The 25605-nt window shown below is 30.0% G+C and overlaps 2 protein-coding genes across 3 annotated transcripts in view; both read right to left on the minus strand.

Moving 5' to 3' along the window:
- LOC109601526 (neuropilin and tolloid-like protein 2) overlaps nucleotides 1-25605 on the minus strand; it is a 198912-nt gene that overhangs the window by 46609 nt on the left and 126698 nt on the right. For both annotated transcript variants that reach the window (XM_049970590.1, XM_049970589.1), the window contains one exon: nucleotides 23728-23919. In XM_049970590.1, the coding sequence (XP_049826547.1) occupies nucleotides 23728-23919 (192 nt within the window). The remainder of the gene's footprint in view (nucleotides 1-23727; nucleotides 23920-25605) is intronic.
- On the minus strand, nucleotides 18985-21297 carry LOC109602418 (cyclin-dependent kinase 3-like). The gene is made up of 3 exons (XM_049970591.1): nucleotides 21217-21297; nucleotides 20521-20614; nucleotides 18985-20453 (listed from the first exon to the last, which is right to left on the minus strand). The coding sequence occupies exons 2-3, from the start codon at nucleotides 20534-20536 to the stop codon at nucleotides 19018-19020; spliced, it is 1452 nt and encodes a 483-aa protein (XP_049826548.1). The 5' UTR covers nucleotides 20537-20614; nucleotides 21217-21297; the 3' UTR covers nucleotides 18985-19017.

Here is a 25605-nt window from a genome sequence, read left to right on the forward strand (position 1 = left end):
TTTAGATCCGGACTTTACGTTGGCCATTATCGTTGGCAAATGGTTTTATTACTTCTCTCACTCAATTAATTTATTTTTTAGAAGATTTTCTTGTGTAATTTCAGTTGAATGTGTTGTTTCATATTCGTGTAATTTCGTGTAATTTCCTCTTCTTTGGAAGCCAATGTTTTTGTCTTCTCGCTGAAAGTGATTACTATTACTCTTAAAAGTATTTTTAAATAATGCCACAAAACGTAAATATATTTAAATGTGCTATTTCTTTAACCAATCAAATCATACTAATAAAACGTTTAGAATATTGAAATATATTTTTTATACTGACTGAATAAAATTTGAATGAAAAACATTTAATTCTACATTTTGTGCCATGTAATGTGACATTACATACAATTTTTTTATATTTTTAGATTTCCAAGATTTTTCAAAATATAATTTAATGACTAAAACAAGTTTATTTAGAAACAAATAGTAAATATTTAAGCTCCTTTTAAATTATTTAAGCTTATTAAATTATACTTGATACAAGGTTAATTATGACTAATACTGTCGGTAATATAATTTTCTTAAGATAATTAGTTTAAATTTTTTAAACATGATGAATAAGAGTTTCAAAAGGTCAATTAAATATAAAAATAATTAGTCTATTAACAAAATAATATTTGTGGAAGTTTGAACATTATTTTAAAATTCAATTTAATTTTAAAAACTAGTTTGTGTAAGCTCGAAATGAAAGTTTTAAACATAAAACTGGAAAAAGACAAATGCAATTAGCTTTATTCCAATCTAGACGTAACTTTTGAGTGAACTTAAATTGCAACAGAACGTACGGATAACTCGTACTTGACAATGGTAATTTAGAGATGGTCTGCGCCAGATACTGGCGATGCTAATAACGCCACAGACATTTTGTTGTACAATTCGTGCACACTTCATCATTCGCCCCTGACACATAGATAAGAGTTTTGACGTTGACATGAACGTTTAGGTGTAATTTATTCAATAATGGTTTATTCCTGTCCCGAGTTAATGCGACAGCAACCGGACAAATCCCCGTCGCGACCATCGACATCGATACAAGACGATTTATCGACTTCGCATTTTTGCTAGGTGTTAAGACTAATTAGCTGAATGCAACGATAGCCGCTAATGTGGCGTAACGATTCGGAATGTGCGAATTCCGCATCGGAATTAGAAATCGGTGAACATTCTGACACTGGTGAATGGGCAACCAATGGTCACACGTTGTTTAACCGAAAATGCAATGCGGATGGTTGCGCTATCAAATGTTGAAACAGCAAGCTTTGGCCTTTCCGGACGTGTACACTAAACCGAAACAACGTCGCTCCCCGTTTTTTCCAAATATCTAAATAAATTTATAAAACTCATACGTGTTTTTAAGCATAAACTTTATGATTTTAACTAGTAGTTTTAACGGCAATAGTAGGGAATTGCTTGTAATTTGGTTTACTCAAACCGGCAAACAAAACAAATTTTCAACTTCTGAACTGTTGTCGGTTTACTAATTGCCAGTAAGCGCCGCCTATATGGTAAAACAACATTTGGCATTCATTGATAATTAAAACTTTAATGAAATAGCGTTGTATTGCATTGACAATTGTTTCTTCCCATTCGTAAAAACTTTTATTAAACTTGCCCAACAAAAACTTATACTCACTCAAGATTTATACTGCCATAACTCATTGGATTTTGGTTAATTATACCTACAAATGCCGAGTGAATATTAAATTTTATTCATATTCTTTACGTTCTTTTTAAAGCCCCGTAGATTTATGAACCAATTAATACGTAATTAAAAGTGCTATTTCCTTATAATTAGTTCTGCGGGTTATTTATGATTTCAAAAACAATCTAAATTATGTGCAACTTCATTTTAAAACTTCGGTGAAATATCCAGACGAATTTTAGAGTCTCCCTTGGCGAGAGTACTTAAATTAGTTCATTTTTTAATTTTTAAAGAAATTAAAGTCCCCTTTAAACCTTTTGAAAAATGACTACTTGTTTCTATAATATTTTATAACGGATAAAAGTAATGAAATATTTTTGAACAAAAAATATCTCCAAATTTGTAATATTTTATACTTTAAAAACGCCCCAAGACGCGTTTAAACTATAATTTAAGCTTGAGCTCAGTACATTTTTCAACTTTTAAGAATTCAAAACATTAATAATTTTATTGGGTGTCGTAAATATACTATGTATGTGCATAAAATTAAGGACTTGCTTTTAATTGATTTCCAGACAAAGCTGAAGCGCTCTGCAGACTTGAACACAACAAGGGAGTGCATTTCCTATTGTTACTATTGAATTGACTGAGCATTAAATATTGACTTCAGCAGTGAATTTATTGATGCGTGTTTGCCATTTAATACGTCTATTCATTAGGGATGCATCATTCTAGTGGACTTCTTTTATGTTTTCTACCTTTAGTATTAATTTAAGAAGCGCATTTAAAATACAACCAAGCTGTACGGTATTTTCAGTGTAGTGGCAAGCATAAATTTGATTTAAAATATACGAAAAAATTGTGTGTTGAAAAAACATAAATGAAATAAATTATCGATTATGACCTGTATGTATCATAGACAACAACAACAATCTCGAAATTTAGCAGAAATTTGATTAAATATTAGCTAAAATTTAATTTTAATTTTTATATATAAGTTATATATTTTTGAAAAATTTGATTTTCTTTTACATTTTAATGGCAAATTCATTTGTGATCTCACTTTAAAATAAAATATTTCATATATTATCCAAAAATTTTAAGTATATATGTATATATTTGTTTAAAGTAATAAATTATATTATATAAAGAAATGTCTCCTGTATGTTTTTCTGTATCGTCTTCAAAATAAAAAAAAAAATAAGTTAAAATTTTTACATCTGCTAAATTTCAATTTTCGTAGATATCAAAATTGGAGATACAAATAAAAAATTTTTAAAATATTACCTCCTTTACAGTTTTTAACTGTTTAGTAATTTTGTTATTTTTATACACAATACGTTTTACACTAACATATATGTCTTTCAACAAACCGCTCTATATTTAAGAAAAAACGTTTTTTTTTTTTAATTCAACAATCAAAAATAGAGCACCATAAAAATGTATCGTACTAAAACAGGCTATTTGTAATCTTCTAGTTGTATGTTGTTTTAAGGTCCATTATTTCCAAAACCATCAAACTTTTTCAGAAGATAGGGTCTGTAGTTACTGTCCCTTGAAGAGACAGACCTAGAAGAACGTCTAGCAACTCTCTATGCAGGTTTTCTCTTAGAATAGCAGTTGAAATTAGGAAGAAACTAGAGGATGTTGACATTTCTGAATTTATGTTTTATCCTCGTCTGAGCATGTTCGAAAGCCTGTGAAGAAGCTGTTCATTCACGAAAAACTGACGGGCCTGTCTGACCCATGAGTATGTGAACTGTAAGTGGAATATAGTGCTGTTCTCTAAGGAAAGCAAGTTTAGCATAATTCAGATGGTATTCGCTGAGTGAAATGTCCAGAGTGTCAACCCAAAGCATACAATTAAACATAGTGCTGGAAAAGTAATGGTTTAGGATTGCTCTTCTGATATTGAAGTTGGTACGTTAAGAAAAATTAATGTATATATAAGAATATATGGATATTAGGGTGATCCATAGGTTATAGTATATTTTAAAATACAAATATTTATTTTCTAAATATATTTGATAATATTGATGATTATAAAAAAATTAAACTTTGAGTTCAAATAACTTTTGAACCAATCGACTTAGCGAAAAATTATAAGAGACTTTTTTCTAGAGCGTTAAATTTCTATCATCTTAAATTTATTTGTCCACGAGTAACAAAATTTTAAACGACGAAAGAAATTAGAACTGTTTCAGTCTATGGGAGGAAAGAAATTCGAAAGGACCACCCTAATTGACATCTTCAGCAACACAGTGCTACTGATATGATAAGTATACGTGAAAAAGGGTAATGCAATGGTTCCAATATGTGACATCTTTAAATGGGAGTTCATATCTTAACACCATTGAGAATCTTTGAGAGATGATTAATAAGAAAATTCAATCAACCCATATAAGAAATTTCATTTCCAAAATATCTATAATTAATCTACAAAATATGAAGTTAATTGAAAAAATATATATGCATATGAAAATGAGTTATTAATTAATATTATATTTTAAAAAGTTTATGCATGGTATGTTATATTGTTGATATAAGAAACAGTTATTTAATTTATTAGTATTTACAAAAATTGTAAAATAAAATTTTTTCTTTAATTTTGGTTTGTATTGTATTTTAAACGATCCGGTTATAAAAATATGATTTGCACCAACCAAGGTTTTAAAAAGCTTTAATTAAGCACTAATCAGTTAAGCCAGTTTTTTCCTATCTGGCCTGGAAAAACGGGTGACATCCAAAATCAAACAATTTAAGACATCCATGATAATAAGAAATTACAACACGCCATCACAAAATTGATGCCAAATTGTGCCGGACACATCGACAACGTCATTCAACGTATTAAGTTCAAGCACACCACGGACAATATTTCCAAATATCCCCGACACTTCCGTGGCGATTTGAGCGTTATTGATTAAACATATTGCTTCGGAAAACTGAAGGCGCCGATCGCTGTATGTGACGAAGACCTTGAAGTGGCTTTTCGCATCTCCCGTGCGGTGCACTGAAAGACCGGACCAAAGAAGAAGTGAAGTGCCGATGACGTAACGGCCGGGCAGGTCAATTCGGGCTATTAAAACGGAGCGACGTCTGAATTCCCGCGGGTACTCGACGTTACCCGCTGTTCTGGGGAGCTGAAGTATATATAGGTCTCGTTTACAACCAGAGACAGTGACAAAAAAGGGGTCGGCCGGGGTCGCACCAGCATTCGGTGGCAAACGACAATAAACTCTTGTTGCAAGTGAATTTTCTCCGTTTCGGACGCTGCACGTTAATCAAACGGAACGAGAAACGATGGATACAATTGTGATCAATTTTTGAAACTAAACGTGGGATTTTATTAAATTTGGTCGTTTGCATATTTATGAGGGGACCCGGGTAATTCTTTCAATCATCAAACAGGAAAGTATAGTTAAAGCCAACTGCGACGGAAAGTTTTTATTGGTAGTTTCGGGACTTTATAGAAAGGCTACATTAGACAATGCCAATAAATTACAAAGAAAATTATTAGAAAATGTCTCTAAGTAGGTTTTCATCTTTTCAGTAACTACATAGAAATGTCTGATGATTTTCCAGTTAACAACTAATTATTAATTAATTGGCCAAATAATGGACTCACAACCAGTAAACAGATGGGATTTATCACTACAATTATATTATTTCAGAAAATTATAACAAGATTTCAACAGTAGAGTTTTCATATTCAGTCAAAAGGCCTTTAATTAAAAGCATTTCAATTAACCGGAAAAATTAACGCAGTCGCAATTTGTGAAGTCTTCAATAATCCTTAATTGAATCAAATCCGAGCTAAATATTTGCGATAATGCAATATTCCTAAACAAAACATAATTCACAAATGATTTTATCGTAATATAGGACATAACATGTAGAATTATAATTCCATTTCGATTCACCGTGCTCTTTGAATAATATAACATTAAATTCTCGACTGCTTCAAATTGTTACTTTATTATGGGACGTGCGTCGCACATATTAATTTCCGAATATAGGATTTTATCCAAATGTCCTTTATAACACAATAAAAACTAAGGGTGGATGCTTAAACCCGAATTGTTATTATGTTATTATCACAATTAACGTTCAGATTTAAAAGATTTGGAAACGAGCCAGTGCAATTTCATTATAAAAATAAAATTCAGTCAGCGGAAATTGTAATTATAACTCCTGTGTTTGGTTTAATAATAGAGAATCTGCAGGAAAATTCAATTAAATAATTTTATTTAACTTCGTTCGCGGGTAAATTTCATAATTTAATTTTTGTTCCATTTTATCGGGCAGGCGATCAGTAAAGAATTTATTGTTTTTCCATCTGCGTAAATAGGTTTGTTTTTAAATCTATCGCCTGTTGATTAATAGCGTAAATAAAATTACGCTTTACCTCGTACTAAAAACGTACGATAAATTATTCGGCGAACAACATTTTTCTTTGTACAGAAAATACCGTGATGGCAAGTAAACTTTTTGTTGGACGCAAGTTTAAGTCGAAAATACGTTCGAAGGAAACGGTAATTTAATTTTTGAACCTGATTTACCGTTAAAATAAATCACGGCGACACATTACCGGAACGGACACGCCGAAAACCTTTCACTGCACTTTCCTTTTAAAATCTGCGTTGACAAAAACCGGAACTGATCGTGATCTATTTAATACGTCTTGTGTTTCTGGACGCAACGAACCGTTCCGGCCGCATGTCGGACATCCAGTTCCGGTTACTTCGGATCGGAACGTTTATACGTCTTTAGTTGAATTGATTGAAAACCATTTTGATGGGCCCTTGCGTTTCGGACATGTGTGGAAGTCATTTGTAAGTAAATTGATTGTGAAATTGGAATTGAAAATCATTGTGTATTCAACATGCCAGAAATATCAAGAAATATTATATTTAATTTTTTTTCTTTACGTTTCTAAACAATTTTCCTATATATTTTATTTTCTGTAAAAGTTTTATAATTATTAATTCTGTGGATTTGGATTTAAAAATTATTGTGTACTTATATAATTTCTATAATTTTTAAATTATAACACATTTTATAGTCAAAAATGAGAAAAACTAGGAGTGTTATGAAAAAAAAAAAACAAAAAAATATGTACGTTATCGTTCAAAATGTATGTATTTTTTAAACAAAAGTAATTTCAATTTTGTCTATTGCAGTAAATTCACTAATGGTATCTTTCTGTTATACACTTTTAAATATATTTGTACAAGCATTAAATTCAGGCTAAAAATCATTTGTAAGTAAATGGATTGTGAAATTGGAATTGAAAATATTATTGTGTGTGTATTCAACGTGCCAGAAATATGAACAAATATTTTTTTCCAATTTTTCTAAATAATTTTATTTTCACGTAAATTAAAATTTATTAAAAAAAAATATGTTATACCATTTCCATATGTTTTCAATTGAATTTTTGAGAGACAAAGTGTTTATATTAATTCTTATACAGTGTGGTTATTTAACATTATTTGATTTTGATGAATATTAAGTAAAAAGATACACGTTGCAAAAATTAATTAATTAACAATTTCAATTAAAAATAAATTAACATTTATTAAACAACATTATAATATCCATTCCCTATGTGTCTGTATTTTATGGACTAAATTTCTTTAAGATAAACTAATATTTATATTAATTTTTGTATTCAGTATGACTATTTAAGATAAAACCTCCCTTGTAACTTTTTTCTTCATAATTAGATATCAGTTAAAATCCAGGTAAAATAGGCAGGATCTATACATGCACAAAAAGCCTGAAAATTCTAAAAATCAATGCGTTGAGTCACTATCTGATATATTCAAATATATTACACATTTTATACAGTAATTTAGTTATGTTAGTTTAGTTGGTCAGAAGATATAATTTCATTAGAATAACGTTATTACAATCCAGTCGCAGATATTAATGTGCATATGATGTTTTGAAGGAAGCTAACTTCGATGGAAATTCATCTAATTTTAAAATTTAAAGATGTAAGAATGAAAATGAACGACATAAAAGGACGAATAAGAAATTAAACTTCTTATTAAACTAAACCACAATGTGATGTGCAGTTATTAACTTTGATATTCTGATAATAGAGGGAACAGTCTCTTATAAACAGATTTTAAATCATAAAAGTGAAATATGTATGGATGTATGTAATATAAAATTATTATACAAAATTGCGAAGAACATAAAATTTAAAGCACTAGAAAATTTCAATTATAAACCTGGGAATATGGAACGAGGAACTTTATAACAAAATTATCATATTTTCAATTAAATCACTGTGTAAATGTGGAGCCATATAACGAAGTAAAAGTCATTTCCATATAATAGCACTTTATTGTTGGCTCTATGAGAAACTTAATTTTTCTGAAAACACAGCTTCGCCAACAGATTACTTAAAAATGCAGATACATCATGGCCAATAAAATATTTCCTTCGTAATACGGCAACTATTGGAATTTACATTTCAAATTTAATATATGTGTATCATTTATTGGTGATGATATGAAACATTTTGCCCAGCAATTACGGGGCGATGTATGCAAATTGTAATTTCGTACTGATTTAATTGCATTTTAAATGTTTCCCATTTCCGCCGAAATTACAAAACGAAACAATTTTAAATAATCCGTATTCATGATATGAGACACACACAAATAAAATTTGTTTTTTCCTATTGATACACATCGATTTGTTTGAATTGTTCAGCCGATTAATTTGAAAGCACATGAAAAATAACACGTGGCCATTGATGAAAACCTAATGTTGCAGTAGACATTGTAACCTTTGGAGTAAGTTTATGAAATAAAAACATAAAAGAAAAGTCTGGATACTTGAGACGTTACATAAACAATGTCTTAATGGAGTCCGGTTTACTTTATCTTGACAGCTCTGTTTAGGACACAAACACGTTGTGTATAAATTCACTTTTAGAGCTTTTGATTCGATGATCGCAACGAGTACACAATAACTTTTGAGTATTTACGGGGATTTTCAAATACATTATTCCGCTTAAATCGGACGATCCTTTGAACTCTGTTCGTTGGTATCCATCCGTAAGCTTACCATCGGAATCCGTTATTAATGGCGTGATTGGCATTATTAATGTTTTTGGAAACATTAAATTAATCATCAGAAATTTGCCACTGTTAATTATAGCTAAATACCTACCGTTGGCCATACATTATTCTGACGTTAACATTAATCACTTAATCATTAACAAGGGTTGTAAATTAATAACTGCATTATGACAAATTGATTATGTTACATCCTTATAGTTAAAACATCAATCGCAGGTTGGTCCCTTACTTTCTATGTAAACTATGAGCAAAAAGTTAGGAAGGTTAGTCTTCCAGAAGAAGAACGATATAAAGTCACTAAACTATTCAAATCAATTTTTTCTCACAATTCTACTGACGTAGCAATATCCTTCAACCTTCTATAATATTTTTGTCCTAATTATGACGTATTTCGATGTTTCATGATCAGTTTTAATAAAAATTGGTTTGTACACTATATGAGAAAAAAAAATGATTAGATTTTAACGATAAGTATTTGCTTCTTTTATACAATAATGAAGGCACAGTTTAGTATTAATTTCACTTTTGTTGTGTTGAAAGGATTTCTTTATTCATTTCAAATGCCGTTGGTATGAAGGCGAATTATTGGCTTAAAAGAGGTGGAAATTGGCAATCGGATGAGAGCATGGTCTGAATAAGGCCTTGAACGACGTGCGAGAAGTTCAGGAAGGCGTCGAACGACAAATGAACATCAAGACTCCCGCCATAGTTCTCCGCGACCACTTTATGGGCACTCATGCGATTGCCAACCACTGGTTTACCTATGGCTTCTTACCATACTATGTGTACAATAGAATCCGACCTTTCGGACTTTTTTCTTACTGTCAGCAGTTTGTCGTCAAAGATTGGAGTGGTGTAGAAAACGTCTGTCAATACATCAAAGAAATTGTGGAACATAATTTGGTAACTTACATTGGGACTCCTCAAAATATAGTTTTCCAACATAATTACCTCATATGGCTAGGATTACTTTTGAGTGTTTCCAATATTACTATATAAATTTATTTGCATGACATACTTTGGCAAAGCTACAGTGTTTAGAGGTGACGAATGAGGTACCTTAGGAAAAAATTTACATTTTTAATAGATAGAATGTGAAACCTCAATGAGTGCCTAGATTGTTTTGAAGGTTCAACTATTTATTATTGTTATTGTAAAAAATATCTTGTAGTAGAAAAACTAATACACAAAAAAACGTGGACTAGAACATTATGATATTTATTTTATAATAATTAATACTTTTTTCATTTTGGAAAAAGAACATTTTATTTTAAATTGTAAATTTAAAACTTTGAATTGAAATTAATTTTATTACAATCTTCATTTTTAGATTTGAAGTAAATATTCATAATTTTAAAGAATCTTATATCCTATTATTTTTATAAATTATTATGATATTAGAATATTATGAAATTTTTATTATATAAAAATTATAAAAAAATTAAAATATTTTATAGAATCTGATTTCTTACAAAATTTAAATAAATTACTTATTTTAAGTAGTTTTTATGATGTTAAAGCATCTTGTATTCAACTAGGCACACTGACTAAAGTTATTTTGAACAAGATAACGGTATTCTATTTGTTATGGCAACAATATTAATTAGGACAATAAATAACACAAAGTCAGATGCAAGAAACTATAATCCTAGTGCAGTAGTGTGTTGTGTGCCTTTTGCAACCAGCTCATATCAAACTCGTAAGTTTAATTAGAGAAAAGGAGCGACTGTCCCGTGGTATTTTGAAGCCGGGCCTCGTATGCGGTGTTTAATGTTTTGCAGACTGTCTGAAATTTGCCGTAATTTCAGGCGTTGTGGCTGTTTATTTTGCGGCGTCGAAAAGTGCCTATGAGCTTGTAATAAGTGGAGTACAAGTATTCGGGTCAGGTGGTTGCATTAGAAAAGTAATTGTAACTCAGGTGGGGCACGCGAGATTTAATTGTTCCAGCTACGGCCGCGTTGAGTGGCCGACGACGGATAATTGTATCGATTAGACACAACAAAACATTTTTATCGGTAACGAAGTTCCGCGCAAACAAGACGGGGATCGTACGAAAAACTGCTGGGGAATTAAAGCGATGCTGACATAAATCCAATCAATCTATTTATCACGTTCCCTCTTGGTTGGGGATTATTTTTTGCCTTAAGCGCACAAAAGCCCAAGAAAGAATATCATTTCCGGTTTATCGAACATCACGAACAACACTTTTTTTTATTTAAACCCGCCTTACTTCCGCTAATTATTGTGAGGACAATTAGTCGATATTGTTTCATTGATGGAAGAATAAAGGTTTAATTTGAACACGTGCGAAAGAAATTTTCGCTACCAAAGTCGTTTTTGTTGAAGTGAGGCTCGGGTAACTAGTTAATGTTTGCATATAGACACACGATAAATAGATTTTATAGTCCCAGGCGAATTCCGGCGGTTTATTTTCCGGGTTTTCTGAGTTGCAACTTTGTTTATGCGGAGAACTAAATTCCTAGACCTTCTCTGCTCTTAAAAGTTTTTGAAAAACTATAATCTACTTTCGGGAGAGCAATTTTAACTTTAACGCAGAAATTAATTCCACAAAAAGTGGGCCATTCATTAATCAATAATGTCATCACGGCCAATAATCAATTAATACTGTTCTGCTACATTTTTTAACGTGACTTGCTGCACTTTACCAAATTAGGTTTTCGACCAAATTGAATTTTCCTTTATCTAACTGAGTTTTAAAACTAGAAACGTAAAGGTTGATTTAACTAAATAACTTTGATTAAAGTGTAGGAAGGAAATCAAAAAAATTACATTTAAAACGAACCACAAAAAATAGGACAAAATATAGTAATTATAAAAATTACTGCACATATTGTAATTATTTAAAATATTTTTGTTGTTGCACTTTTATTGAGGAAAAAGAGCAAAATAGACAAATTACATAAGTTTTAATTGCTTATATTTTATTTTTTTTTTTTCAAAATTTTTGTCGTTTTATTGTTTTACTATTTTATATACAGTACAATTACTATATTAAATATCGATTATATAATATATTTTGAATATTAAGAAGATATGTCAAGGTTGATTCAATAGAATAGCTCTGACTAAATTGTAAGAAATTAAAAAAAATAGAAAATTAAGCAAAAAATTACATTTAAACCTAATCACTTTAAGTTTTGAGGGAACAAAGCAAAATAGACATAATTACAAAAGTTCTACATTTTCAATGCATATATTGTGATTATTTAAAATAATTATTTATAAAATATTTTTGATATTAATATTTATCGTTAAAGCAAGAGACATCAAGATTTATTTAATAGAATAGTTTTGACTAAAGTGTAGGAAATCAAAAGAAAACTAGAAAATTAATCCAAAAATTACATTTAAATCTAAACTACCCGAGTTTTGAGGAAACAAAAGCAAATAGACAAATTACAAAAATTTTACATTTTAATTGCATATAACACATTGTGTGTGTTTAAATTATTTTTGAGGTCGTCGAGGTTGATTAACAGAATAGCTTTGTCTAAAGTGTTGAAAATCAAAAGAAGACTAGAAATTAATAAAAAAATACATTTAAATCTTATTGTCGTGAGTTTTGAGGAAATATAGCAAAATAGTTAAATTACAAATATTTTAGATCTTAATTGCATCTATTGTAATTATTTAAAATATTTTTGTGATTTAATTTTTTATTCTTTTATATATAGTAAATTAGGATATTAAGTATCGATTGCATAAAATATTTTTAATATTACTATACATTGTTAAACCAGGAGGTGTCAAAGTTTATTTAACAGAATAGCTTTAAATAAATTGTAGGAAATCAAAAGAAAACTAGAAAATTAATCAAAAAATTAGATGTAAACTAAAACCACCATGAGTTTTGAGGAAATAGAGCAAAATAGACAAATTACAAATGTTTTAGATATTAATTTTTATGTACAGTAAAATTTCAATATTAAATATCGAATACATAAAATATTTTTAATATTAATATACATTGTTAAAGGAAGGGGCGACAAGGATTATTAGAGGAACTCTGAGTAAAGACTAAGAATTCAAAGAGAATATAAAAAATGATATAACTAAACACGATAGATTTTAAAGAAATTGAGAAAAATAAAAATATTATAAAAAAAGTTTTTTATTTTTTTTTAAAGTTTTGATTTTAATCGAACATATTGTATTTATTTTAAATATTTTTGTGGTTGTATTTTTTCCCTGTTTCATATATAGTATTAAATATAGTTTATTCGAAGAATTTTTAATACATACAACATTTTTGTTTGTTATGTTTGTATTCGCTATCTATTGTAATATAAAATTCATTTCGATGAACAAAAAACGGCTTTGTTTAGTTATTACTCATACGCAAAATGTAAAAAGTTTCCCTTAAAGTAAAAAATTTAATGATTTGTAAAATTTTTGAATTTTAACCAAGAAGAAAATTTAAAAAACACTTATTGCGTTGTAATTTCTCGATCCCCAATTAAAATCTAATCCGTCGACGGAATCACGATACAACAGCAATTATTGGTTTGTTTTAATAGTTTGATCTGTTCCTAGTTCAAATTTCATTACGCGTTATGTTATGTTAATAGTCCCCGCATGTGTAATTCGTAGTTGCCAGGATTCTAATAGACATATGTTATTAATCCCCAATCGAAGCTACTTATTTATTCATGTACGAATACAGTACCAGCTCGTGCTACGTCCGCATTGCAAAACATTCGCATAAGTTTGATTAAAATTGCAAAAGATAATTTCATATTTTTTCCATTTACGAAAAAGTTTGGCGATGCATTATTAATTCCCTCTTGCATTCACAATCTGTATTTGGAGCGTTGTATCAAATTTTGCACCGTCATTTTTCTCCCGAGCTAATATCGCAGAGAGATAATAAACCATATCCGTTGACAATGTATCCGCAAATTTTAAAGTGGAGAGGCGCGAAGAAGAGCGCGAAAAGTTATGCGGCGTGATGTGAATGGGAAGTAGGGAGATGTATTCCGGTGTAGAAGTTAGTTCAACGTTTGTATGATGAATTTAGGTATTTTATCATGAATATAACATATTGAATTACTGGATTTTAATTAATACACACTAATTAGCATTGAATTGGCAATTAGCTACAAATTATCTCTGGTATTATGCAGACAAATTGAGTTAATGAGCAGTTTTTAATGAAAATTAAATATCAAATACGTAAAAGTACTATAATCTACAACCGACATGGGCAAACGTCAACCGGAGATTGTAAAATATTGGACCACATTTACCTTATGCAAAAAATTGGTAGTAGCCGTTTTACTTTTTAAAAACTCTTTTCCACACACGTCCCATAATTTACATGAAATACAGGAGTTGAATTTTATTTAGTTAGATGAGTTAAAGTGTAATATATCAAGTTTTTACATCGGCCAATTCTAAAAACACTAAAAAATGTATGGGTGAGCTGATCATTTTCCAAAAAAATTCAATTTAATATTGTAAAATTTTCCAAAAAAATCCATATCGAGCCTACTACTAATTAATTAGTATTGAATTAGTCATTCATTTCGAATGATGTCTGATATGTGGCAGGCAAATTGTGCTAATGAATAGATTTTAATGAAAATTAGATATAAAATACACGTCCTGTAACTTACGATGGATAAGATTAAACGCCATAAACAATTTTCATGAAATTTGAAATTTTCTTAATGTGATGAATTTAAAAAATAATATGACACACAAAATAACAATAGACATGGAGGAACCTCATCCAGTTTCTCAGTGATAAATTTATTTTATTTAAATTTTAAAAAGTTATTAATCTAGTTCTTTCTACCACTAATTCTAACAACTCTAAAAAATGTATGGTTGAATTGATCATTTAACACAAAAGTTCAAATTAATATTGTGATTGTAAAATGTTCTCATTGTCCATATCCAGTTTAGTAATTAATTAGTATTGAATTAGTAATTAGTTTCAAATGATGTATGATATGTGGACGGCAAATTGACCTAATGAATCGATTTTGATGAAAATTAAATATCAAATACATAAAATAAATCAACAATAGACAGAGACCGGATGAGGTGGTCTCTCATAGTGTTAACTTTAAATTTTAAAAAGTTATAAATTAAGTTTTTCCTACGACTAAATCTAAAAACTCTAAAAAATGTATTGTTGAATAGATTAATTTACTTAAAAATTCAAATTAATATCGGTTATAAAATTTTCTCACTGTCCATATCCAGTCTACTAATTAACCAATATTGAATTAGTTTCAAATGATATCAGACATCATTTGTCGCATGCAAATGAGAAAATGAATAGTTCTTAATGAATATTAAATCTCAATTAAATAAAATTAAATCTATAACTGACATGGAGAAAAGTCGTCCAGTATTGTGAAATTTGAACCACATTTACCTTATGCAAAAAATTAACAATAGTCATTTCAGTTTTTTTGTTTAATTCTTTATCACAAGTCTCACACAATTATAATAAAATTTGTCATAATGTTGTTTTTAATTGTTAAAAAGTTATAAACCAAGTTATTAATTCGATTAATTCAAATAAAAAAAAACAATAATAATGTAAAGTTGAATCCGTCATTTTTCCTTAAAATTCAAATTAATATTGTTTGTAAAATTTTGCCTCTGGACATATCTAGTTAATTAATTAGTATTTAATTGGTAATTAACTTCAAATTATGTCTGGTATATAGCAGGCAAACTGTTTAAATATCAAAAACATAAAGTCCTATAATCCTATAATCCTATTTACAATAAACATGGACAAAGGTCATCCAGGGATTGTAAAATATTGGACCACGTTTACCTTATGGAAAAACTTGTTACATTTTATGAATTTTTCTCTGAATAAGACAGGAAATTTTTCACCATGCTCTTGTATTTTAGTTATATGAATCATTGGGCGAATTAGGCACATTACAGAGATAAACATATACTTGTTAAATTTAAAAACAATGTGATAGAGAAAATTAAGTAAATCGTCATGGAATGAAAAACAAACATATAAAATATTTAATTACAATGCCCGCGGTATTTTAAATACGATATTATTTTATTATTTAATTTCTGAATAATTCATTAATTAAAAATAATTATATATTTTTTAGTACACAGTGCACGTCTGTAAATTATTAAATTTAAATGAAATTGTATACATACAAAAGAATTTAAATATTAATGCTATTATATTCAACAACAAGGTAAATTTTCAACTAGTAAAAATCATTAGGAGCATGAATTCCATGTTAAAACAAATGTATAAAATCGCAAATTGGAAAAGATGCCATAAATCCTCGCTTTTAATATTTTATATTTTAGCTTGTTCTGGTAATATTTCATAAAATCCTGATTAATTAGGGCCGCTGAAAAGTTTCACTGAAAACTAAAATTACACAGTTGATAAAATTCTATTTATTTTCCGTTACAAGCCTGTACGTGTTCAAAAATTAATTTTTACAGTGTTTACTAATTCACTTCCCGGATTAATTAATTATGTGGCGGTTTAACATCAAACGTATTCCTCGTACATCGGAGAGAAACAGGAAAAGACAGGAATAATTGTATAACGAATTAAAATTGAAGTCATAATAAGATATTTACAAAGCAATTTATTGTTTCTGGAGGAAAACGTTTGTATTATTTTTTTTTCCATGCCGGTATTTTATTGAGCAATCCGAATTACAAACACAAGAAAAGAATCCAAAGCACAATATAAAGTCTCTTATCTCATATTTCTTGAGTTCCGTGCAATAAAACACAAATTTGCGAACGGGCAAAAGCGGAATCAGCGAAATACTAGGTTATGTTAACTCTGGCGTTAATATTAATGTCCGTTTAGGTTCATATTTCAAATGATTATTCTTTTATGTTGTACTTGCCAGCGGAGGCGTGCTGATCTTATCGGCTTACTTTCCGGAATCCGATGCACGAATTACGCCAGGGCGCACTGTCAAATTTAGACCCATATTTGTTAGGATTTACACAGGGAATGTGGAATGTAAAATTCAATTTTCACAGCAGGAATCACTAGTAGATTTATATGATATTATATCAGACCTTTTATTAAACACTATTGAAATTTTATGCATGTGGTATATAGTATATACATGTATATGTATGTGGTATCACCTAGGGTAGTTGTTCCCAACTTTTCACTTACAGTGATTCCCTTAGTATGGAAAAATCCTGTTTCCAACATGTCCTAATATGTTGATTTGCACCTGACCATTTCTCAAATACTCTTTTCCAGGAAATTAACACACCACACCAATCATAATTGGTTATTATTAATATTTTCTGAAAACGATAAAAATAAACGTATACACACTTTATATATTTATTTAAAAATAGGTCTTTATAATTGTTGTAAAATATCTTAAAAGTATTGCTTTTCTAAAAAAATTCCTCAAAGTTATTTAGACGGTTAAGTTCCTTAAACGTCTCCTAAGAATGTTCCAGATATGATTTATTAGGGTAAGATTTGAATTGTGAGCTGGCCAGACCATAGTATTAATCCCAAGATTATTTCAGATAACATGGTCTGCATGTGTTTGTGCATTATCGTGCATTAGTAAAAAATTTGAACCTATAAAAGGGACATATGGTACCACATGTTCTTCTAGAATGTCCAAAATGTAACGCTCAGCATTCAGATTTCCATTATTTATCACCACCAAGTCGGTACGTGCTGTTAAAGAAATGCCCCCCACACCATAATTGAGCCCCCACCAAATAAGGTGGTATTTATGAAGCTACATTGAGCATATCTTTCATTTTGCCGTCGAATCACTGTAACTCGTCAGTCACAAGTGTTCAGGCAAAATCTAGATTCATCTGTGAACAGAACTCCCAGTACGCTTCTACGCAATTGACGTGCCCTCTAGCAAAATTTAGCCGGGTTCTGCGATAATCCATGGCTTAGATCGGGCCTCGAGCGAGAACACAAGTTTAAGTTGTATATAAGTTGTTGAACCCCTCCTATGTTTTCTAACTGAGACTGTAAACTTCTTGTAATCACAAACAGTTGTCTCGAAGTTAAAAGTCTGACCCGGTCTCAAAATCAATTCTGAATTTTAAAATTTTTTCCTCAAGGTTTTCAGTGCTGTTAAGATCAGGTCTTAGCGCTGAATTATTGTCAACAAAAGTTATAAAGCAATAGTTTCAGGACAACTAAGACTGTAAACTTCTTGTAGTCACAAACTATTGTCTCAAAGTTAAAAGTCTGACCCGGTCTCCTAGTATGGACATCAGTCTCCACGTACCGTTGTAACATACGGGAAATGGATGTATGGGATACTCCAAACCTTTCGGTTATTCTGTGATAAATCCAAACCTTCTTCCACTAAAACAACCTCTTGGTCACACTCATCGCGAGTTAAATTTCTAGATTGCTGTTGCATATTGAAATTTAAAAATAAAATGGGAATGAAAAATGAGTTCTAACGAAATGGCGTGTAGCGGCGATAGTTTAATCAGTTGTAATAATTTACCAGAATGGAAATATTTCAAATAACAGAAAAACAAAATATCTTGTAAAAATGTTTACAGACTTTTTAAAAATCATGGGGTGTTTCAAAGTTAATACAAACAATGTATTATTTAATTAAATAGAAAAATTTATTTACAAAATTATAGGTGGTGCGGTATTTTCTTGGAACAGTATATAAGACTTGAATGGTTGTATAATTTGTTACTTTAAAAGCCTCTTCAAGGAGGTCACAGGTGCTCCCTCCCCATCCACTTTTCTACCTTCAGAATCCAGGAATTAAAAAATTAAACATTGTGTTAAAGATACTCGGCCCATACAAAAAAAAAAATAAATCAAATGTGAGTAAATTTCAAGCAGTTCTGAGTAGCATTTGTCATATTAAAAAATTATACCAAGTACTTAAAAGTTATTCCAGTAAAACCACTTTTTGACAACATGTTTTAGAAGACCATATCTTCTTACGGATGTCTTTGACGAAAAGTTTTTTAGAAACCTCCCATGTTATTTTATGCACTTTGAATGAAGTAATATTTAATTTTACTTACCTCGCTGAAAGTTTCACAACTGATGGAGATTATTTATTATCTTTACTATTTAGTGTTCGACAATGATGGTTTCCTAAATATGAATACATAAATGAATAAGATTCTTAAGGGAATGAACAGTTTATTAATAACCTACAAAATCGTACAAAACTTAAATATAATTATAAAAGAAGTAATTTAACTGCAACATCAAACTAATTTCGAAATTATATACGGATGTTTTAAAGTATCTTCCGCAGTAATCCTGAAATGACCTACGAACGTCAACAATTTCTTTGCAAGATTTCTTGCATCGTCTGACATCTGTATATCAAATACATTTAGATTTACTTGAAGGACTCCGTCTTCATCACGTTCGGCGTTCTTTAAAATCATGGAAAATTGGTCCTGTTCCGTTCTCCCAGGAAAGAGCACAGTGAAAGTATGCATCTCTACCAGGATGCAGCCGAGTGACCACATATCAACGGCAAAATTATAAGGCTGATACAATAAAATTTCTGGAGCTCTGTAATTAAGAGTCACCACGTTATAAGACAGTTCCTTCCCACAGTTATATTCTTCTGCCAATCCAAAATCGGCGATTTTCAAGATACCTCGGGGGCAGATTAGAATATTTTGCGGCTTCAAGTCGCGATGCATCACTCCATGTGAGTGCATAAAAGCCACTCCCCTAATTACGTCGGTGAACATAGACTGGATTTTAATTTTGCTCAACGGCGATCTTATAACATCCATATGCTTCCTCAAATCGTAAAGACAGTATTCGAATACAAGGTACATTTCGACTATTTCTCCGGACCTCCTGCGATAGGCTACACCAAACAGACTGACGACATTTTCGCATCCGATTCCGTTTAGTTTTCTTAGCAACCTTATTTCCGATAATGTCTCTGGTGGTACTCCAGCACGCAGAATGTTGTCGTTCACGCGTTTTAAGGCTACTGTTTCATTGGTTACATTGTGAGAAGCTCTGAATACTGTGCCGAATGTGCCCGATCCTATTTCCGTTAATGAATAGTCCTCGAGGTCTTCTCCAGTATGAAAATTGTGTAAGTCTCCTTCCTTACGGGTACTTTTATCTTGTTTAGCAAATTCTGATAGCACATCTGAGAGCGGTGTGTAGATATAAGGTTGATAGACTGCCTCCCTACTAGACTCTTCTGCGGCAGGCTCGCTACTAGTTTCTGAATCTTGTTGAATATTATTATAATTTCGTGGATGATTTCCGGGATTGTCCTCAGCCCTTTGTTTTTTGTCTATGCCACGTGACGTAGATGCCACAGGAGTTTTATTTTTTTTAGAATCACTTTCGTGTGATTTGTTGCGGGTTCGATTATTATCATTCCGTGGACAATTGTCGAGATTTGTCGCTTTTCTTGTGACCATGACATGCGACGACGTAACCAAGGGGATTTTGTTTTGTTTTTTGGGTTTACGCGAGTGTGATTTCTTGGAGACGCGATTTTGTTTCCGTTTCTGACCATTCTTATTGCGACGACGCTTTTTATAACTGACCGTTACCCTACGACGTCTCTTGTATCTTCGTTTTTTGCGAGCGGTCCCTGGTGGTGGTTGCTCCGTCTTCACATTTTCCTGTGGAGCTGTTTTGGTAACCTTATCTTTACCTGTATCAAATGCCAATATTAGGGTTATTGTGGTGTTCCTGAAGAGTAAATTTATAAGATATATTACCCTTGCGAGATTCCATTTTTCCTGCTCATATTTTGATCAGCTGCTACACTATTATCACTCAGTTTTAGTTTTCTTTGATTAATTGACTCTCGGCCTGCGTTAAAACGATTATTATTAGTATTAAATCTGATAATCTTTTACTGTTTGACAAATAGGTCTATTTCAACTTCACTCACACTTTATGGTTAAAATATGAGGTTAACCGTAAATAAAATGTTGACTGTAACCTAGGTATTTGGTTTCAAAAAATATATATAATAATTTTACTTTTTTTTTATTAAATTTAATAAAAAACTTACATCAACGTAAAGAATTAGTAATAACTTTTCCCTCAAAAAATATATAAAATTGAAAATATTTGAGCAAGTACTTCCGGGTCTTTGCATAGACAGACTGAAAATAAGACTTCCGGAATTTAAGAACACATTTTAGTCTTGACACGTTTCCGTAATCAAATAATACTCACTTTTATGTCGTATTTTTACAACGTAATCTTGAATTATATACTTTTAAAGTTATTTGCATTTGAAATTTGTTTACATTCGACACCTGAAGAGCATAAGTTAATTTAGAATACGAGCAAAATAAGGTTATGGGACAAAGACAAAAATGCAAGTATATTTAAAGGGCGAAATTACATACTAATTTGCAGCCACACATATTTGTATATATCTAATTAAATATTTAAATTCATACCTTTTGGTTTTACAACGGTGCTGTCACTGTCACGATACACTTAGATTACGCCACCTCCAGACGTTTTCCACAGTTTTTAACAGACTTTTATATTGTAAGTTTCTGACATTAGTTTTGTTACGTCACTATTAGGACTACATGTGAACCGCGACGTTTCGAATCAAAATAAATGAATGGAAATATGATCTTATAATAAATTGTATTTAATGTGATCAAATGAATTACATTTATATATTGATATAATCATACAGAATAGAATAGTGATTGAAAAACAATATATTATATTAATAAAAGTGGTCTGAAAGAAATATTTATAGCTAAGTTTATAGGGTGACCGCTAGATGACGTAATTTTACAACCTTATCATCGTTCTTCCTAATTTGCCAATTAAAGGTATACTTAAAATATTTGATTTACAGTACCGAGCAAAATGAGGGAAACAATTTTTTTATATAATTTTTTGTTAATAATAATAAATTAAATAACTTTTTTGGACAATAAAATACACAATGCATAACATTTTAAACATACAGTTTTTGAATTTTCAAATGGGTTTTTTAATAATTAATATCATTTTTATTTTATATTTTTTATCTATCACCGTAGTATAAACTCAACAATATTCTGAATATACGACAACTCTATATTCCTTCAATATTTTTGAATTACTGTGAAGTGTTCATTTAAATTTGTAAAATTTTTATGTCTAATTTAATGATCATCCATATTTTCTATAGGATTAATATCTGCAGATTCGGACGGACAAGACAAAACATCGATGCTTTGGTCTTTTAACTAATTTCATACAATTTTGTCATCGTTTTAATGTTGAAACACATTTATTATGGGCATCATTTCTGCAATATATGGAAGCAAATTATTATTTAATATATCCCTGTGCCTAAATAAGTCTAAAGGGGCGTACTCCAGAAGATATGAAGCATCTCCATAACATAATTTCACCGCTACCATATTTCACGGTGGGTATAATAAAATTTTTGTTTAGTTTTGTTCCTGTAGGAAGTTTAACATAAACAGAACATAATTTTTTATAAATTATATTTATTTAATCATCACCACTGTTCTGTGGTCTATTTAAAGTGATCCTAAGAAAATCAAATTGGATACATTTTTATTAGAGATCTCGGTTTCATTTTAACTAGTAATTAAGTAATTATAATTCGCAAAATACCTCTAATAAATAATCGATCAATAGAAGACCATAGAGTTAAAAGTTCCTATAATTTTGTCCATTGAAAAATATAAAAGTATGCAAATGTTTAAAGAATAAAATAACATTGACAACAATAAACATTATAGGTACTGGCATCCAATTCAAGTAGTACATCTCATATTTTTAATATATTTTAATAGGTTGCTATAATTTTGGCCACTACCATATATTATTAATTTCATTTATCATTAAATATATATTTTAGAGAAATAAAAAATTAAAGAAACAAAATCATTTTCATACTTTCTAATAATTAATTCAATATTTTGCGGTAAATTTCTTGTTTTTTATCAATTGTTTTGTAATTGAATTTCATGCTGCAACAATTGTATTATACAATTCATCAGAATTTTAAATTTTTTTCCTCATCTGTGATCTTCCAAAGGTTCTCAGTGGTATTAAGATCAGGTCTTAGGGCTTGGTATTTGGAAACTGCCACATTATTGTCCTTAAACTATTACTTTACAACTTATGCAGTGTACTTCTGATTTGCTGTTCTAAAGGGGTCCTCGATGATGAGTTGTGCTATTTTTATGTTAATATTGCTGATGGTTTTCTAAATCTACCTCCTCTAAGGGATCCTGTCTGTAGAAAAAGGTTAGAAGTTTTGAAAACAATGAACTTATTTTATTCTAATTGCGTAGAAGTGTCAGCTTGTTTAACTTCAGCCTTAGACTTTGATATTATGAACTGCTTTGGCTGTAAATTACAATTAGACTGAAGGAAAGTGCGACACATTTTTACAGTGGTAAAATGTTGTTTTTTCTTAAATTAACAGTGTTTAAATTGTATTATGTTTAAATTATTTTTGTTAGGACAATTTTTCTTTACACTATAAAATATTTAATAAATATAATTCAAATAAAACGTTAATAATTAAATTGTGTGTGCCTAAAACTACAGCCATAAATATTGAGAAAAATGCGTTGGTGGTAAATATTACAATGGTATACGTACAATTTATTTAAATAATCACATAGATTTTTCTTTATAGATTAAAAATTTGTATTGTTCACTATAAAAATAAAGTAAAATTATTTTCCGAGACTATTCAATCAAAGTAAATATCTTTTTGAAAGAGTAGAGCAATTTATTTAATTAAATTGGACTCCCACACATTTCTTTGATTGAATTTTTTGTTTTCTTTGTAAATCGACTTGCTAAGATGTTTACGTTTTAATTTTTTAAAAAGAACTTTATAACTTCTAGTTTATACTTATATTTAAGTGCAACTATCTTCTTGCTGTATGTTATCGATTCTATTGTTATAGACAAACCTTCAATGACGACAACGCAATCGGTGTTGTTTGTGTACGTATCTGCTGGATATCCGGGGCTGAAGAACTGATGATTCGAAATGTCCACGAATGGATAACAAGGATCAGTCAGCGGTAGCGTGGGATCAGCACTCATGTCGCCCTGGGGCATTTCGGGAAGCATTGTTGTCACTTCCCGCTTATATCTGTTAGCTGAAAAAAAAATATCCATATGTATTTAAAACGAATAATAAACATAGTCTTTTATAAAAAATATAAAGTTACTTTTATTAATAGAAAGACATCCTCCTTAAGGTCCTTTCTACTTTATAATAAAGTAACATAAATTATATATGGTCAAATATAATATTGGACCACAACGATTTAACAGAGATTATTTTATATTTAAACAGCAACAACCTGAGAAACTTAATTAACTGGAGCTAAATGTAACTCACCAGGTTGTAAAATTATGTAACTGGTTGCCCCGGAGAATATTTCAACAAGAAGTGAATTCTGTTAATAAGTAGGTAATTAAATATTTTATTAAACGTTTCAAAAATACGTTCAAATTTAGAGTTGCGATTTGAATATTTTAAAGACGTTTTAATAGTAGGACGCAGCAATTGAAACAAAAAAAAAACAATTTTTTTGTTTCACCCCCCCAAAGCCATCGAATTAATTCCGAAATAACAAAAATTTTATGAACATTAATATTCATTGATAATATAAAAGAAAGGGCAAGTTTTCAGTATTTTCCAATATACTTTTGATTAAAATTTTAATTACGCCTTAAAGGATCCTTCTACTTTGTTGTTTTTGCATCTAAAAATAGTCTAATCAGAGATCAGTATGATTAATGAAGAGTGATGGGAAAAGGTCGTTCACAAAGCATTTAAATGAAAAAATGATGAGCGATAAATTTCCATATCCGCTTGAATCCTACCCGATGAAATATTGTTTAAAATATAATGAAAAACATTTGTGCACGTCAAGTAGAATTTAATTTTTCACGGTGTATTAATTCCCAATTAGTTACCACATCGGAATCTGAATCCTGTTTAATTTTGATGTAATTTATAAACGGTTCTATTATATGGTTCTACCTGCTTTGATCAAGAGGAGCTCGAGGCAGTTGTTATGTGTTGAATAAATTAAAATCACACGTAAATTTTGAATGAGTTGTTTGTATGAAATATTATTGTTTTAATCAGAAGAACTTCTCATAGTGTAGTGAAGGCGATTCGAACGACTGGGATTGGAATGGCATTAAGATTTTATTGAATGACCAGACTATCCTTTATCTAACTTATATAAAAATTTATCAGCAAAGGGTAGTTTTTAATATTTATCCACATTGACAACATTTTTCATAAATTAATAATTATTAAAAATACCAGGATTTTAATATTTGAATCACATGGTATGCCAGAAGAACGACTAACGAAAATATGTAATTGCATCTCACACATTGTCGCCTATTGAAAAGATTCAAGAATATTAAATTGAATAGGTTGCCATTGAAACCTAAATACCGCAACTGGGGCTTGATTTGGTTGAATAACTATTGAAAGCCAATGTACACCATATCAACCTGTTTCAGTCGATTAGTGGCAAACTGCACAAAGGAAACTGAAAAATTACATCATCTTCCATATTTAATATAGGTAATAAAATGTTTTTCTTTAATTATTGAAATTTATTAAGTAAGATTAAAAATGGCTTCTAACAAATGGGTTCATTCAATAGAAAAAGGAGATTTCTGCAAGTCAAATCAAATATTTCTCATTTTGTAGTGGTATCTGTCCTGTAATTGGTAAAACATCAAGAGAACTTTAAGAAAATATTGAGTGCATTTCTATTTTGTAAGAGCCTTCTATTAAAGTATTGACCATAAAT

Source organism: Aethina tumida, chromosome 1 (assembly GCF_024364675.1).
Source record: "Aethina tumida isolate Nest 87 chromosome 1, icAetTumi1.1, whole genome shotgun sequence".
Classification (NCBI taxonomy): Eukaryota; Metazoa; Arthropoda; class Insecta; order Coleoptera; family Nitidulidae; genus Aethina; species Aethina tumida.